The sequence below is a fragment of the Nomia melanderi genome, chromosome 2 (genome assembly GCF_051020985.1).
Source record: "Nomia melanderi isolate GNS246 chromosome 2, iyNomMela1, whole genome shotgun sequence".
In the NCBI taxonomy this organism is placed as follows: Eukaryota; Metazoa; Arthropoda; class Insecta; order Hymenoptera; family Halictidae; genus Nomia; species Nomia melanderi.
The window spans coordinates 2,551,775-2,568,830 of record NC_135000.1 but is presented as its reverse complement, the minus strand read 5'-3'; the positions used below and the strand labels follow the sequence as shown (position 1 = coordinate 2,568,830).

The following is a 17,056-nucleotide window of genomic DNA, read 5'->3' as shown; positions in this document are numbered from 1 at the left end:
GCCCTGGGATTATCACCACGGACACCGTCGCTCGTGTTTCCGGGCGACCATTCCTGGTAGCCACGAGAGGATTGCTGGACACAGGAGTCAGCATTGTTGGGACGACGGTTTTTCTCGAAACAGATGTAAGTCTGATAATGTAGCACTCAGCGTATTGTGGCCCGCTGGAATTTTGAAATTGGGGAGTCCCGTAGCAACCGCGATACGGTTTAAATGAAGGCACTGGATCTTTCAGTACTTGTTTTTTGGAATCTGGTGCTGGACACAGGTCTGAATAGTTTTTAGTAGTTATGATGTAGTTAATATTTGGTTGGGACAGAAATTCCTTGCTGCTAGAAGAGCTAATTATCTTCTAGAGGTATTGATTTTATTAGATAATAAATATTTTTGATGGCGCTAAAGGTTTGCTCCCTGTGCCTGGCTTAGGTATGGTAGTAGCTAAAGCCCTAAGTGTCCTATTGAGTCACAGGGCCAGTTTCTTGTTCGAGACAGCTGTTGATAGACCAAACTGTTGCGTACCTGCATGGCAATGAACTTTTTCGCCGCATCAGACGCCTGCCTGCCCATTTGTCGCGGCTCGATGACCCGGACGACCATCTCACCCCTCCGTTCGACAGCTTCGAGGGCCGCTGCTGTCGAGGCGTCATGATCGTTCTCGACCGTTTCGATTTGCTTGAAGATCTCTGTACTGATCCCGCTCACCTGCAACGACAGGTCCGTCTACTTCAACGAGTGTAGCTAGAACGGGGGAGCTAAACGTGGGCAAGATGAAATTGGTCCAGCTACGTTACAACTGATCTGAACACGTCTTTGCCTTCTTCTGTTACCTCTCTTGATACAACAGGTAATGTGGCTTGTAGCTGGAACAATTTCACGAAGGAAAGAGGTGGGATTGGAGGGATCCGAGGCTTTCCGCTAATTCAATTCTTGTTTTCCAGGTTGTCGGTAATTGGACTGATCGATCCTAGGTTCGCTAATGGATAGCTCGGTTAGAAATAATTGAAATTTCCCTTGAAACGATCAGCGTGTCATGGTGAATTATCAGGGATTAAGTGGCATATGTTACCTTTCTGAAGTCTCCTTGAATGACCATAGGGGGTGGTTCCTTGGGGCGCAACTGGTTGGCAGGTGCTTGCCTCCCAGGACTTGCGCTTATGTCTGTCACTTCTCCCCGGCCCTCCTGCAACGAAACCAACAGCACTGATTAGCGCGACATTTCTTGGATTGCTTGTGACGTAATTGATCCATTCGTACACTTAATGAACTTTATCTCGATCCCTTACAGAAAGGGTAACCAAAAGGATTACCTCGAATTGCTGGCTCAAGGGAGCTAGCTACAAAGCTTACTAACTTAAATTATTCTGTCGTTCTGACTCAACTATTTATTTTTTCTTTTTTTTTAAATTCTTCACTATCAGATGTTTTCCGAGCTGTGACAGGATTCACGTTAAAGGCAGCGAATTTAAAATGTCCCCGCGGATTGGGGACGAAATTTCTTTGCGGCGGCCGCACACGAGATTCAATCGGCGGCCTGATTAAAGGCTCGTAAAAATTTCAAGCGCTTTTAGCCTGTTCAGCTCCGTGAAATTGAGAACAGTCGGTGATACACGCACTCCGCGGCTTCAACGTGAAAACCGGGCCGGGAGGGAGACGCTTTTGTAGATCACTGATGCGAAGCGTCGCGGGGACGGATCGCGATCGCCCGTCCATTTCGACGACGCGTGATTTGTCGAGTCTGAAGTCAGTCAATGTTTTACGGGACAACTAAATAATACAATCAGTCAATGCGCGGATAGATTTGGCGGTTCGAGTAACAGGTTGGCATGACTGATCGCTCCATTTATAATATCAGACTATAGGGTACTGATATCAGCCGAGACAATGGTGCTAACGGCAGTTAGCTGCCTTTCAAACAGTTATAGTCTAATTCAGCCAGCAGCTTAGTATAGGTGGCAGAGGCTTGTTAATTGGAGGAAGATTTTCAACGTGTGCGATATTTATGAAAATATTGTGAAGTCATTGCTTTCTTGAATTTTTTTTTTTATTTGTGGTAGGATGTATACTATAGTTTACATAATTAAGTTAATCAATTTTCTCTATTTATTTGGTGAAGTTACTTTATTCTTACTACTTTTTTTAGTACTTTAGAACGTTACGTTATTATTATTACTTTTCATGATTTCTTTTGCTGGTAATACGTTATTAACGGCAAGGTAAATCTCGTAAATCTAATGATTGTACAAACCAGAAGGAAATGGGAGAAGATTGAAATGAAGAAAAAGTGTAAAAGGATTATTAATGAATGCAATGGCAACAAAAATAGACAAACAGGTGTTTCGTAATAATTTTCAGATAAAGTTGTCGCTTGAAGAGTATAAGAACAAACACGTGAGTTACTGTGTGTTTATCAACCCCTATCAGTTTTCCTTATCTCTTGAGCATAGTTTCAACAGTTACGTAGGAAGAGCAACTCCATCATTCCCTTAGAAAGAAACTGTAAGTACCAAGTTACTTTTGTGTGTGTGACAACACTTGTACCATTCAATATGATATACGTCGTTACTCGAAAACAATTTTCAACATATGAAAAATATATTTCATGTGACCAGGATTCGTGTTTAGATCCTCACTTTCTAACCTATTTCTCTAACATCGCAACCATAATTCGAATACACGTTCACAGTGTATTCCAATGGCACGTAACTCTAACTTTCTATATTTATACGTCCATTATACACCTACACTCAATACCCTATACACGTATTTCTCACTTTACATGCTACAGAGCCCACTCAACAGAACTTGGACCAAACATTCAGCAACCAACATCATTTACTACCTCTATTTCCTTTGACCCTCCTTATATCACGCTCCATGTCACTGAGATTCCTATACCGCACCAGCCTCGAATGCAAAGTGAAAAGTCTACATACTAAAACATATACAAAATGAAGAATCCCTGTCGCCAAACCTTAGCAACCCGTCATTAAAACTTCGTCCCCTCCCAGACTCCGTCACCCAGCCACATGATCCCGAGCTCGTTAAAGCGATCCCCATCCCATGCAAAATCGCACAGGGCCTAGGTGCACGTTCCACGCGCCATGTCCCGAGGCACCGTGTCGACACGAGCGTAGCAGCGAGCCAGTGCGCATAGTTCGCCGGACCGGCGTCCAAGGGAACCGAAAGCAGGCACGCGAAGTGAACGCACCCCGTGTAGGCATGTGAAGAGCACGAGCCACGCGGCCGAGCCGCACATCCGGTCGCAGAGTGACAACAATGACATCCACACTTGCGCGGCCGATTTGCAGCCCCTTTTGTTAGCGGCGTCCTCGGCCAGCCCAGGGAGCAGCTCTTCGCCCTTCGCTGAGCCGTCAGCGCCCCTGTCCCTGGCCGCCGGGTGCTCCACCGTCCAGCCTAGCTCCTCTTTCCTTTTCTCTGTCTCGGCCCCAGTCCCGCGTCGCTCCGCGATCCTCGTATCCATGCGTCCCGCAGTGCTCCGGATACCCTGCGGTAGGTCTTCCAGAGGCTCCTTCAGTCTGCTAGGTCCGCCCTTTTAGTGCCTCGAAGCAGCCCGCCCTTCGAGGCCACGAGTGAATCCTGACGTCCTCCTGCTACCCCAGCGTTAGCTACCTCCGATAGTGGCCCCTGTGAGCCTGGCCCGGTCTATCCCAGCTCGTGGACACCAGCACCGGTACTCGAGGACCCTTGGTCCCGCGACCACGCGACCAACGGAGTTACGCGGATTACGTTACGGGAGAGGAAGCAGCCCGAGCCACCCCTGCGTCGCACGTCCTGCCTACCCCATGCTGGCTAATATGGCGGGAAGGAGAGCTTCAGGAGCGTACGAGGCCGCGCCTGCGCCCCCACTAGGCTACCGATGCCGGGAAAGGGAGTGTGGGTGAGTATCGACCCGACGTGACGTCACTTCACTCCTTCCACCCTCCACCCCTCCAACTACCCCGCCGCCAGGACTTTCGTACTCTGTCTTCCGCGGTGATTCTCGGTTACGCTGCCGTTCCCTCTGTCTCTGCCTCCTCGCCCCTGCTCTCTGCCAGTCTTTTCTGCTCCGCCGGGTTACTACCATCGTCCCTCTCACTCGGCAGCCGGTTTTCCGCTGTTTGCTCTGTCCTTCGCGGACCGTTTCGGCGGTGTCCCACGCGACCGTACGGCAGGATCAAATCCTAGACACCTCTTAGCTATGGTGTCTTGCTGTATGCATGCGTCTTTCTGCGGGGAAACGTGGAGAGTAGCTTGGTACGTTGCTGGAGAACGTTGTGGCCTGTTTAGTCTCTCTTTAACCGGGATCCTACGAGGATTATCAATACTACTCTTTACTACCTGTCCTTCTCTTGGCCAGCGTCACTGGCTCTGTCCCGATTCCCGACTACGCCTTCTCTGTTCTTGGCCACCCCTCTTCATCTCTCGCGATTTACGACGAATCCCCGTTCCGGGCACCAGGTGGTCCCCCGTATTTCGTGCCTCTTTCTCCCTCTTTCCGCGTCCCTCTGTCCGACACGGGGATCCTCTCACCTCATCGATCCCCGTTCGCCACGTTTTACTCCCCCCATCAGCCTCTGCCTCTCATACTCGTCTTCCTCTCATTATTTTTACTTCGACCCATTTTACCGGTTCGAGGATATTCATTTATCCCCCGCGCTCGCGCGCTCCCGGCCCCCGTTCGCCACCCTTTTATTTCGCGTTGCGGTTGTTCACCCCTAATTGCGACCACTCTTGACATCTTTCCGTCTTGTACCGACCGACCCGCGATTTCCTTTACCCCGACCGGATATCACGGGGTTCACCAGCCACCCGGTCTCGAGAGCCACTGTTTGATCGTCTATACACCTTTCTGCTTCCTGGCTCGTACGGGGTGTCTCGCGACACATGGCGCCTGTATGCGAGGCGAGAAAACGGTGGGAGTCGCTGGGTTTTCATCGGTTTAGGGTTGCGCGGATACTTCTTGAGTATTGGGTCTGTGTTAGGGGATAGCTGACTCAAGGTGTCCTGTGGAATTGCTAGACGGTTCAAGTGAACCACTTGAAATTTTCATTTTTTGTGTAATTATAGAGACGCGATTCGTCTCTTTGTGAGACGTTGTGGAATATATTTGTATAATCTTTGCGAGGATTTATATGTAAGTCGATCTAAGTGGTTGCTAGTTATATCATTAACTAGTGGAGAGTGTGGACCTGTTTTAATTATAATTTTTGTAGTCTTTAAATCAGCCTGTGTGCCTTCATGTTCAGATAAACTGGACATTCAATTTCAGTTTAGTAGCTACTTATTTTATCAACTTTATTCGAGTTGTCACTGATATCATAATCGTATCATGTTTAAGTTCAGTTTTAGTGCTCCTCGAATGTTCTCGTTTAAATTAATAAAGTGACACATTAAACTGTAGTCAATTTAAGTAACGCTGATGAAACTTTCAGAGTGAAGAATTAAGAACACTCCGATCCGTAAAGAGTCAATATCCCACTTTTTTTGAACCACCTTATGTTATCAGTTGATTACATCAACTTTAGTACGATAGTCATGAATTTCGTAGATATAAGTTTCAAATATCATTCAGGACAAATGGTAAGCAAAAACTTTACTATTCCTAGATGTCTACACCTTCGTCTGCCCTTTAAGTCAACCTGTCAATTGTTTAAATTGCGGACGGATGTCGGCATTTCCGTAAGATAAAATGTTCGTATTTGAAAAACCGAGTCGCGAGCAAATAATGGTATCAGTCGAACAGCAAGAGACTAGAACGTAGTTTCATTTTTTTTTCTATTCATTGAACAATTGATATTTAGTTTAGCTTCATATGTTGAAGGTTTCGTACATTTCAAAGAATCTTCGTCCGCAAAGGGTTAATGTTTGACTTGATTTGAAAGATAAATTATCTTTCACCTTCTTTACGTTAGAACATTCTTGAAACGAAACATTTGATTTATTACTTAATAAATGGGTTAACAAGTCGATTATTAAATTAAGATCAACATCAGTTGAAGCACCTATTGAAACTCGTCTCCCTTTCCAGATTAATGCAGCTGTTTACAGTTGCTCGAACAGAAAAAAGACAATGGGAGACGAGTTTGGCTTCAAACAGATCCAAGTGTCTGCTTCGTAAGTTGTACAGGTGACGGGACACCGACAGAGATTCTTGAAATTTTCGGCACTTGCAGCTTCCCTTTTCTCGTCCCTGCACGAGGGTGCTTCAAATCGCGAACCGAGTGGTTCGGCTTCTCCACGTTTCGGCCCCTCGAACTCCGTTCTCTCCCTTTTTCGTTTGAATGTTCCTTGGCTGTTGTTTGGATACCCCTGTCCCCCTTCCTTTGCTGTTCTGTGTGCACATCTTTCGCCTTTTCTGCCGCTGGCTTCTAGCAGCCCGTGACAGCCTCAGCTGAACCGTGATCTTTCCCTTTTGCTTTTTTCACTCCTGCCTCCGTATGGGTACCAGTCCCCTCCCAAGGGAAGGATCATCTAATAGGCACTTTAGGTGCTGCGCCTCGGGGCTTCGACTAATTTTAGAAGAAGATTTGCGAATGTACGAAGACATTTTGTTAACCCTTTACATTCGAGAACATTTTTCGTTACAAGCATTCATTGTTCTTTAATGAAATATTGAAAAAGAAATCTTTTTTTTTTATATAAAGACACGACACAAGTTTTTATATAAAGACACTTAACTATGCAACTTCGCCAGTTACCAGAGCATTTAAGAAAATATTACATTTAATTCGAATTGATTATCTATTTAAAATGTATTACATAACAATATGATATCTGGGTTTTTGTAGGTACAGTGATATAAGTTGATCTCACTGAAAATTGCCGTCCGCATGATTCAGTTTTCGGAAAATTAGCCAGTACGCAATGTGTTAAAGGATGGGATTATTTTATTTCTATATTATATATGTTGATACCTATTGCAAAATTTAACCCTTTGCACTTGTATGTCATGCTGGAGATGACAATAAAAAATCATGAAAATTATAAAATGTTATAATCATAAAAATTAAATGTTATTATAATAATGAATAAAATAAATATAAAACGTTGAATTCTACTGGTACAAATTACTTCAATTTGTTCCCCTAAAAATAAATACAAGTTTATACCCGACAACATTGAAAATTAATCGAGTGTAAAAGGTTAATATTGAATTAAAAATTGTATGATTTTGCTGCGTTGAATGGAATCTTCATCTGAATTTTTAAATATAAATTCAAAATATAATTCTCTTCTTTTTTAGAAAAACTTTTCACTGTGTGATTAATATTTCCAATTCACTTTTTGAGCGGATATTTTAGAAATTTATAGTAATTACCAAAGGCTTCTGTTGAAACTAAAAATAATGGATTTGTTTCCAGTCACTCTAGTATTTTATTCCTACGTAAAAGTTATGAGACCCACAAAAAGAATTCTAGGGTGAAAAAATTGAGGAGTGTGCAAGTAAACTATAGAGATCGAGAAAAATTATAGGGAAAATTTTAGATCATGCAAGAAAGTTTTAGGGTTTATGGTACCATTGTAGTGTCCATGAAAAAAACTATAGGATGTACCAGAGAATTTTAAGGCTCATAAGAGAGTTTTCGAGTTTACAAGAAAATTTTAGGGCCCTCGAAGAAATTGTACCAAAAAAATTGCACCCTTAAAAGAGTTCTGTTCACAGCAAAATCACACAGGTTCATAAACGTTTCTCAAAGAAACAACATTTTCAATTTTCAAAAAAATGTCAATCAATTTTCATTCGTCTAATTAGTAACATACTACACTAAGTTTTGTTTTGTTTGTTCTATAGATTGCCGTTTAAGTAAACGATGAAACATGTTTGAATGATCACAGACTTATTATACGTGGTTGTTTTCAATGTTTCTAAAAACATTTTTCAATACGATAAACAGACTAGTGAACAATCTGTTAAGTTCATAATCGGCATTCCTACGAAGTCTATAATTTTCCACCTTGATCCCCGATTCTCCGTCCTAACCAACCCCAATGCTGCACGTCTTCACCCTAGTCACATATTTGTCTCTTCTCTTTGATGTCTGCTTACCCCTCTAACCTTACCGTTCTCCTTCCCCCCACCCTCTTCCACAGGTTCATCAACCCCTCGTCCATGAAAACCGTCGCTGAAAACTCTGCGTAAGCGGTTGAAACCGGCTCGTAGTGACGTGATTTGCTGCCGGAAATGGCGGTGCCGGTGTTAGAAACGAATCGGCTCGCAGTGGTGTAAATTTAAATTGGGACATACTGATCCCTGTATTGAATTGTGTTACCATCATTTATGTCACTTCTTATTTGTGTGATATACTACTCCGAGGTATATCATTTGGTCCGTAAATGTATCATAAATAATGAAACTCTCGTAAATTTGATTTCTGATACACGTGGTGATGTTTATAGTGCAAATATAAATTAACCCCTTGGCGTACTATTTACTTTCGCTACTAAGCTCGTGTAACATTTTACTATCGACAATTTGGAAGAGATGCAACAAAATTTTCCATTCTACTTGAAGTGGAAATTTCATTTGCGGATAATAAACTGAAAATAGAAAAATAGTTTGCTTCGATCCATGGGTAATGAACAACATTGATTGTTGTTAAACCGGTCTAGAAACCTTCATCGCGAGTCTCACTCGTAATTGTACGACAAGGGGTTAAAAACGTTAAATAAAAGTGTCTTATTTGAGACCTGGTTTACAAGAATTTATGAAGATTTAGCAGGAATGTAAGTGGTTGATTAACGGTGAACGAGTAATTATTATTCACTTGGACGCGAATAACAAATGTGAAATAAAATTTTGTTATTCATCGTCTGTTTTTAATCAAAATTAAGCTTGAACTTGTTTTGTGGATGCTGGGCAAACACTGCTGTGCTCGACAACTTTTCCAACTAATGTTCAGGAACAGTAGGATTTCAAATTAAAGAATTGTTTTCTATATTGTTGACTTACTTTTCATTCTGTTTTCATTATTGGAAATTGAATTTTCTACTTGAAGTATTATTTTATGGACACCGTAAACCATTGGATATATTAAATAATATTTGATGTACTTCGTCTAAGAAAAGTAATTTAACTTGTGGTCGAATCTCTACAGATTTTTGATGATTAATGATTAAGTATTGTTACGATGATCAACAATGAAACCAACACTTGAACCTTCACGCTGCTTCACTTTGCTATTACATTTTCTTTAGCTATTCTTCTTCAGGGATTACATCTTTCGCACATCGTGTAATCTTCTTTCCAACGGGCTACACTAATTATTCTGTAATCCGATTGCACCTAGTGTATCAGGCAAATATACCCCGCCGTAAGTGTTTTCCACATTACAATAAACGAAATGATTTCGCAGTGAAAACGACGAACATCGAAATCTCTGTTTTCCTTCAGTAGAAAAATTGTATAATATATTTCTACTTATAAATCAACAGAAATCATCACACGATGCAGTATCGTAAAATATTTTAGTTAAAAAAAATTGAAATAGAAAGTTGAAACTCACATTTCAAGCCGTTGTCGAATGCAAATTAATAACGACTAATAAAATAACTAATGAGAACCTCATTAAATCGTCCACAAACTCTAAGCACTTTAGTATACATTTTTCCTTAAATATATAATTCGACACTTTATCCCTTCTCTAATTTCTGAAACATAATTACACACAAATAATAATAAAAGTATAAAGTAAAATTCTTCGAGAACCCTCCTGTAGTATCAACGAAAAGTAAAACATCCCTGCATCGAATAAAAAAAATTCCAAAATAAAGCTAAAATCGAAGAGCGTATCTTTTCGGTAACAATGGGATGGAAAAAGTTTCGGAAAAAGGACCAGAGGCCGTCGAATGTTCTACTTTGCATAATGAAGTCGTACATCGAGGATTGGTCGATGGGTCAGGGCGCAACAAGACAATATTTGCGTGGGGTAGCAACGTTCCCCGAAGAGAAAATACGGGCCAGCGGATCCATTGTGTCCAAGCGAATCGTACGAATTGTCTCGCGAAGACTTAATTTGAATGGGGCCACTTTTTCTTTCGGTAGTAGCGAGCGCTATCGGAGCGTGGCGTTTTCATTGAGCCCCGAGCCGAATTGTCCGCGCGTGCGCGGCGACCTTTCGCGAAATGGGCGGATTTTACGTGTCTTGACTGGTCCACGCTTCCTCGCCGGCTCTAGCCTCGTGGATCCTCTGGTTCCTGTGCGATTAGCGTTTCAATTGCTGATTAATCCTTAAAAACCCACTACTGTCCGACGGAGACACTTACTAATTATTTGTAAACCGTTTTCCTAAATGGAACTAAATAAAACTGTATAACAGAATGAGTACAATTGATTGAAAGTACATAGTATTATGTAAAACTATATGAAAAAGTAAGTAAAGCCAAAGAAGGCTAAATGAAAATGTATAAAACTAATTGAAATTATGTGAAACTATATACGATTATATGAAAGTATATATAAAACTAAATAAAACTAAATAAAACTAAATAAAACTAAATAAAAATAAATAATAATAAATAAAACTAAATAAAACTAAATAAAACTATTTTGTAGTGCATAAATGTATGTACGTAGTATTTACGACTTGTAACATATGTGCCCTGAATTTGAAAAATGGTTCAAGTCATTTCAAACATCAAAAATCATATTTTCCTATAAGTTACATGCATTACACAGTCATAATGAATTCTTGTTCTTCAAGATTAAGTATTTTCTGAAATATTTTGTTACATAATATACAAATATTTTTTGATCTATTAAAATACAGACCTTTAAATTATCTCTAAACTAAAAATCTATGAATCAGTCCACTTTCAAAACGGCGTATACTAAGAATATTTCCTTTTGTTTTAATGCAAGGTTGAGAACACTACTAGTTTTAGTCGCTACTAGAAAGAATGAATGAAAAATGTTGAATCATTTTGTCACGCACGAGCTTTTGTTCATGAGATATTTCAAGTTGAATGAACATTGAACGTGATATTGATTGATATCCAGTGTGTTAGGATATGTTTGAGATCAATTCACTCGGAAACCATGCATTCTAGACAAGAATCACGCGGTACTGAACTCCGTCCATTTTTCCTCAAAGACTATTATCCAATTGGTTTGATTCAGGTGTTTGAAGAATTGACGAAGATAATCGAGTTTCTGTGTCGTAATTCTGGCTTTCATCGATCGATGCATTATTAAACGGAGCGTGAAGCGTTAAATGAATTATGTCCACGTACTCAGGTGACAATTTTGTGATTGTGAGTGTGCGGGGCAGCCTTTGGTGAAGGGTCGAGGAACGGGAAAGGAAGCCAGAGGGTCACCCTAATGTGTCCCGCTGCGCTGGATTTAAGGCGGCCGCTTCACCGCGGCTCTGTTTCAATTTGGCACCGCTCCATTGGCTCGACGGATACTTCTCGATGGTATCTACCCCACTGGCAACTGGAAAAAGTCATCGTGCGATATAAAAAACGATTTGGGACGTAACGGGACGGGTGAATGCCTTCCTTCTCGTTCCGTATAAATAGTCGCGATAAGAAATGAGAATTTATTCCCGGGTGTTAACGTAAATATCGTTTGAATCCACCCGGCGAGGTATTCAAGGATAATCCTCCCTCGGATCGATGAAAGGAAAAAACTGGATAAAAATCCCTTGAACCGATCGAGCCACGGAGAATAGAAGCGATAAGCAACCGTTGAAAACCTCTGTACTCGCGAGGGGTTCCCAACTGCAGCTAAAACAATGAAAAAATTTGTATTCCATACAGGGAAATGAAACCGTTATCGGGATGAAACGATTTTGCGGTAAGATTGTGTTTCAGTTTCTATTGGTGGCTTTAAATATGGATATATTTATTCGAAGACAAATGTTCGAAGTTATAAGTATTTTCTCAAGGCGATTGCTAATTTTATGTGAAAGTAACGAGAGGAATCTGTACTTCAAACTAGTTGGGAACCTCTGGTTACAACATTAATTAAATCGAAATACAAGTATTATTATTAGATTTTAGGAAGAGCCAAGTAATAACGTGATAATATGAAAGTTTCACTCATCAAGTAAGTTGAGAACCTCTGGTGCGAGGTACATTATATAACGAAAATTTCAAAACCCATTAATGTTTCCCAAGGAAAATAATCAATATTTATTTAAAAGTTAAGAGTATCCTAATTCAAATAACTTGAGAACCACTGCTGCAAGTCGCATTATCTAAACAAAAGTTGAAGACCCATTAATATCTGGTGCGAGGTACATTACACAAAGAAAATTTCAAAACCCATTAATATGCTCCACGGAAAATAACCAATATTTATTTAAAAGTTAAGAGTATGCTTCCTTCGAATAACTTGAGAACCACTGCTGCAAGTCGCGTTATTTAAACAAAAGTTCAAGACCCATTAATATCTCGACCGAGGAGGCAACCAATATTTGTGCAAGCGATAAGACCGTACCGCGCTGGAAATAAATTGGCAACCACTGGCGGAAGGCGTACGACGTTCCGAAGGAAAAAAAGAGAAAGCAAGAAAGGAAAAAGAACCGAGACGAGCGGAGGACGTCGGCGTAGAAGGAGCCCGGCGCAGCGTATCATGATGCTACGCCACTGCGCGTAGTAGCCCGGAAGTATCAGTAGTAAAACGTAGTAGTAAGTAGTAACGGCGTGTACGCAGGCGTACGCACGTTCGGGGTCGAAAAAATGTGGCACGGTGGGAGATTCGAGGACGAAACCGAGCGAGACCGAGGATCCGTTTGCGGTTACCGAGAAGGAGATGCAGTTGCACATTGGAGTGGGGAGCTCCTTGGTGGGGGAAGCCACGGTGGAGGGGTCTGCAGGTGAGGAGGGGTCAAACAGGAGCGTCTGTGGCAAAGGAGGAGGAATACGCGAAGAGGGGAATGGGTGGTTAATAAGAGAGAAGAAATATGGAGCACAGAATGATGAATATAAAATAAGAAAGCGATGGACTGTGAATGGATGAGGGCAGCGGAAGAAGATAATTGAAACTGAGACGGCAGAAACGAATAGAGACTGAACGGGTAATCAAAGACACTGGCCAACGCTATAGTACCCTGAAGCAGAGATCAGAAACACGCAAGAGTGTTCGTTAATTAAATCTCTAAAAGAAAATCTCCGAAGCAGCGATCGAAACGAGAAATGTGACGAAGGGGTCAATGTTCCTCAAACGAAACTGGCTGAAGATATAGTAAATCTTACAAAAACCAGGACCAAGTAAATGGGGTCTCCGAGTAAGAAACACTCAAGAAGAAACCGAAATCAAGGAATATATCTAAAACGAAAGACTCAATCACTCTCGAACGAAAACGGAGGAAGACATAACCTCAGGATCACATAAAAATCCCGGGAGCAAGTTAATCGAATGTTCGAAAAGGAAACTCTAGAGCAGAAATCGGCGCACGAGAAATGTATCGGAAGTAAAGGAATCAATCGGTCCCAAATGAAATGGACGAAGACGTAACCTCAAAAGTATATAGAAAATCCCTGGATTCGAGCAAACACAGCAGGGAAGCAATATTAAACAGACCAGCCCCGGGGACGAAAGCGGTACCTAAACTGAAGAGTAACCCTAGGGAAGCGGGAAGAACAGTCCAAGGAAAACAAAGTATCGTGGATGGGTCTGTGGGTGTGTAGGGGACGACAGGGCTGCGCAATCGGGAAAGGAAAACGAGGCGAGACCGATCATAAGGGGCAGATGAAGGGAGACAGGGTCACGCGAAAAATTCTGGAAACCAGTAAGAGGGTTGCGCGAGGAATTGCGCGGATCCTGCGATACGGTGCTCGACGCGCCTGCGTCTTGCGAGTGGCCTGAAGTGCTACGACTGAACTGAATTCACTCGACAGCGTGTGTACGTGTGACCAGATCGACGGTGTACTTCACTTTTATTCCTCCCTCTCCCTCTCTCTCTCTCTCTCTGTATCTCTCTTTCCCTCTCTATCTGTCTCCCTCTGTGTCGGGTGTTTGACCACATTTCCACGCTCGGTACGTGTGAGTGCGCGCGCACGCCGGGAGGGCACTCGCTCGCGCGCACGCGGAGGTCGATGCACGCGCCGGTGTGGACTCTATGTGTCTGCCAAGTCTATGTACATGCAGAGGAGTGCGCCGGGAAGTATGTGGCTCGTATGTACCGTGCGCCCGAAGTACGCAGAATACGTGACATATATTGCGCCGATGTACCGGCTTTTTACCCGAGTTAATACGAACCGTTGATCGCGACGAAGCTGTCCGTCCGATTCTCACTCTCTCTCTCTCTTTCTCTTTTTTTCGCGGGGTTCGGAGAGGAAATGACGATGGTTTGGGGGGGGGGGGGGGGGGGGAGAGTGGACCAATCGACGAATAGAATGCATTTGTCGTCGGGAATCTGGGTAGCGATCGTTGCACGGGCGATGCTTCTCTACGGATTGGTGCGCCACCGGTGACCGGGTCAGAACTGACCCGGGTCAAGTTTTTTTTTTTCTTGAACGTTTTTGGTGTTAGCAGTTGATACTGGAGCTATTGGTTGGGTCGAAATAAATTGATTTAGTATCTGTGTTTTATTGTTTGACCTTATTTGTCTTTTTGTGATTATTGAGATTGTAGAAGAGCGCTTATGGGACATATTTTGTGGCTACGGTACGTAGTCTTTTATCGGTATGAAGTAAACGTTTAACATGGACTGATTGATATGTTTGTATGTATGTTATTAAGAATTTCAGTAGATAATAGTGAATTAAGGTCACGTTAAAAGGAACGTGGTGGAATGACTCGTAGTTTTAATTTGAAAGATATTTTCCTGTTCAATTATGGTTTCCGTAAATTGAGGTTTCTTAAATGTACAGTATTCTGATTGGAGTAATCGCTAGATTGCGAATCTTTACCTAAGATCGAAATTTGTTTCGAAGGAAATAAAGTGAAATAGAAATTTATTTCTCCCATCGGAAGTTTTAATGATTTGGAAGCAATATGAAGCAATTTTAGAATTTTCCTCAAATTCTAAGTGTTTCAGGTTTCCTCCGTAACGCGTTGGCCATAAATGGAGAGAATCCACGGTCCGTTGATTACAGATCAAATTTTAGTGGCATCAGCACTTTTAATATATTTGCTATACTGTCTGGCTAGCTTTGTGCCTGGGATGGTCGTAAAATTTTATAGTTTTAGGAGGAAGGAAATCCGGATAAGTTGAGGCGCACTTAATGAAGAGGAGTTAAGTTGGGTTGCATAAGATGAGGAGTCAGGTGACGTTTTCGAAGATCTGGGTCAACATAGACCCGGTTTCCATTACTGCGCGAGACGTAGGGGACTTTGCTAGCCTGCGATATAAAGATATTGGTGTAATGAATTTTAGATAGTCCAGACATTGGTCAATATAGACCTAGACATCATTAATGCTGATTTATGAGACTGCCAACCTAACCTATAAATTAAACACATCAAGTACACACCGAATAAATTATTTAAAAGGAAAATCAGTTTACATAAGCCGTGCAATATGGTGACGTTATCGAAGATCAGGGTCATCATAGACCCAGGCATCGTCAGTAAAGACTTATCTACTTTTATTTTCCTGCAAGCAGAAGATATTATGCAGTAAAAGGAAGAACAATATTTTGGTTGTGTATTAATGCATTCCTGTATAATTGCTTAGAGTATTAATTTTTTAATTATTTTCCATAATAATTCATTTTTACTAAATATCTATTTACTAGAACTTTTGTAGATCAATTTCTATAAATATAATTCTTGACACAATTATTGTATTAAAATGTAACCTCAGCCATGTTATTGTATATACATGCATTTTTTAAACAATGTTCTCATCATTTTTCTATATTTAGTCGTTCAACAATTTTCGTCTGAACTTATACTGTATATTTATTTCTGAATCTCAATCTGCTTCAGAATTCTTCCACTTCTAACATTGTCTGTTAGAGAAACTCAATTTAGCGGTCACCGGGCATAATCGGTTCATTTGTCATTTACTATTTGTACCTTCCCGTCTCAATTGTGTTGTTTTTATAGAATTTTCTGATTGTTTTCGCGGGTTTAATATCGACCGACGAGAAGCACAGTTAAATCAAGTACGTTTGCCGCTATATATAAAATCAGGACCGATTTAAAGTCAGCTGTCCTAAATGAGAAAGATGATATGAGTACTAGCTATTCCTATCAGTCCCATACTGGAAGCCATCGAAGGAATCAAAGCGACGATGCTCGGAAATCAATATCTTTAAATCGACTGTCCGGAATCAAATCATTACCGATATGACGCCTAAAATAACGAGGAAGAATCCTTTATGTATTGTAATATTCGTTTTACACTTCCAAAATGAAAATATGAATTCCTCACAACTTACGCACGTTTCGGAAAACTTAAGTTAAGGTTATTAATATTTTGTTTCATTTTAAAAATATAACTATTAATTCGTTCGAACATTGCATACAACATACAACTATTAACACGTTGAATGCCGCGCGATTTCATAGAGCAAAATACGCAACGTGGAAAAAATATAATATTAAATCATTTGATTGAATTACATTATTATTATTGCACGTTCATCTAGGTGAATGTCATCGCATTAGATAGCATTATTTATGATATAGAATTGTTTTCAAATGATCATCGTTTAATCGAGTGAACTGTAGTAATTCGATTTGATTGGCGGTCACCCCTATGGCATTCAACCTGTTAATTCAAAATTGTCAATAGATTTTTTGTGCGTTCAAAGCAGAAACACATGTTCTTTCCGACTTACGTATACGGCAATTCAAGCTAGGTCTGCTGAGTTAGATCTTCAACGTTCCCACTGGCAATATCCGACGACAGTTCTCAGCTAAGATTTCCACGCTCTTTTCAATCGTCTGTTCGCAATTGAAAGTGTAACCGAGAGAAAAGCGCAGACTTTCTCGCACGAGTGCGTGCGCCGGGCGACATTAATGACCGGCCCCGAGTGCGAAGAGGCCGTCAAACTTTCGTAATTAGCAAAGTAAATTGCTGGTAACCGAGCGAAGTTCAGGCTGCTGCGGGGAGAGGGGGTTTCCATAAATTAATAATGCGCCTGTGCTCCGGAGCGCGGA

The 17,056-nt window shown here is 41.4% G+C and overlaps 1 protein-coding gene and 1 long non-coding RNA gene across 5 annotated transcripts in view; one reads left to right on the top strand and one right to left on the bottom strand.

The window, feature by feature from the left end:
- The window catches only part of RhoGAP100F (Rho GTPase activating protein at 100F), a 79,398-nt gene that overhangs the window by 24,383 nt on the left and 37,959 nt on the right, over window positions 1-17,056 (bottom strand). For 3 of the 4 annotated variants that reach the window (XM_076374240.1, XM_076374241.1, XM_076374242.1), the window contains exons 4-5: window positions 1,067-1,180; window positions 520-702 (exon numbers count right to left, since the gene is read on the bottom strand). In XM_076374240.1, coding sequence (XP_076230355.1) covers window positions 520-702; window positions 1,067-1,180 — 297 coding nt within the window. Of the gene's footprint in view, window positions 1-519; window positions 721-1,066; window positions 1,181-17,056 lie in introns of all 4 variants that reach the window. The other variant, XM_076374239.1, reaches the window with a different exon arrangement.
- The window catches only part of LOC143176897 (uncharacterized), a 49,913-nt gene that overhangs the window by 26,532 nt on the left and 6,325 nt on the right, over window positions 1-17,056 (top strand). The window lies entirely within an intron of this gene.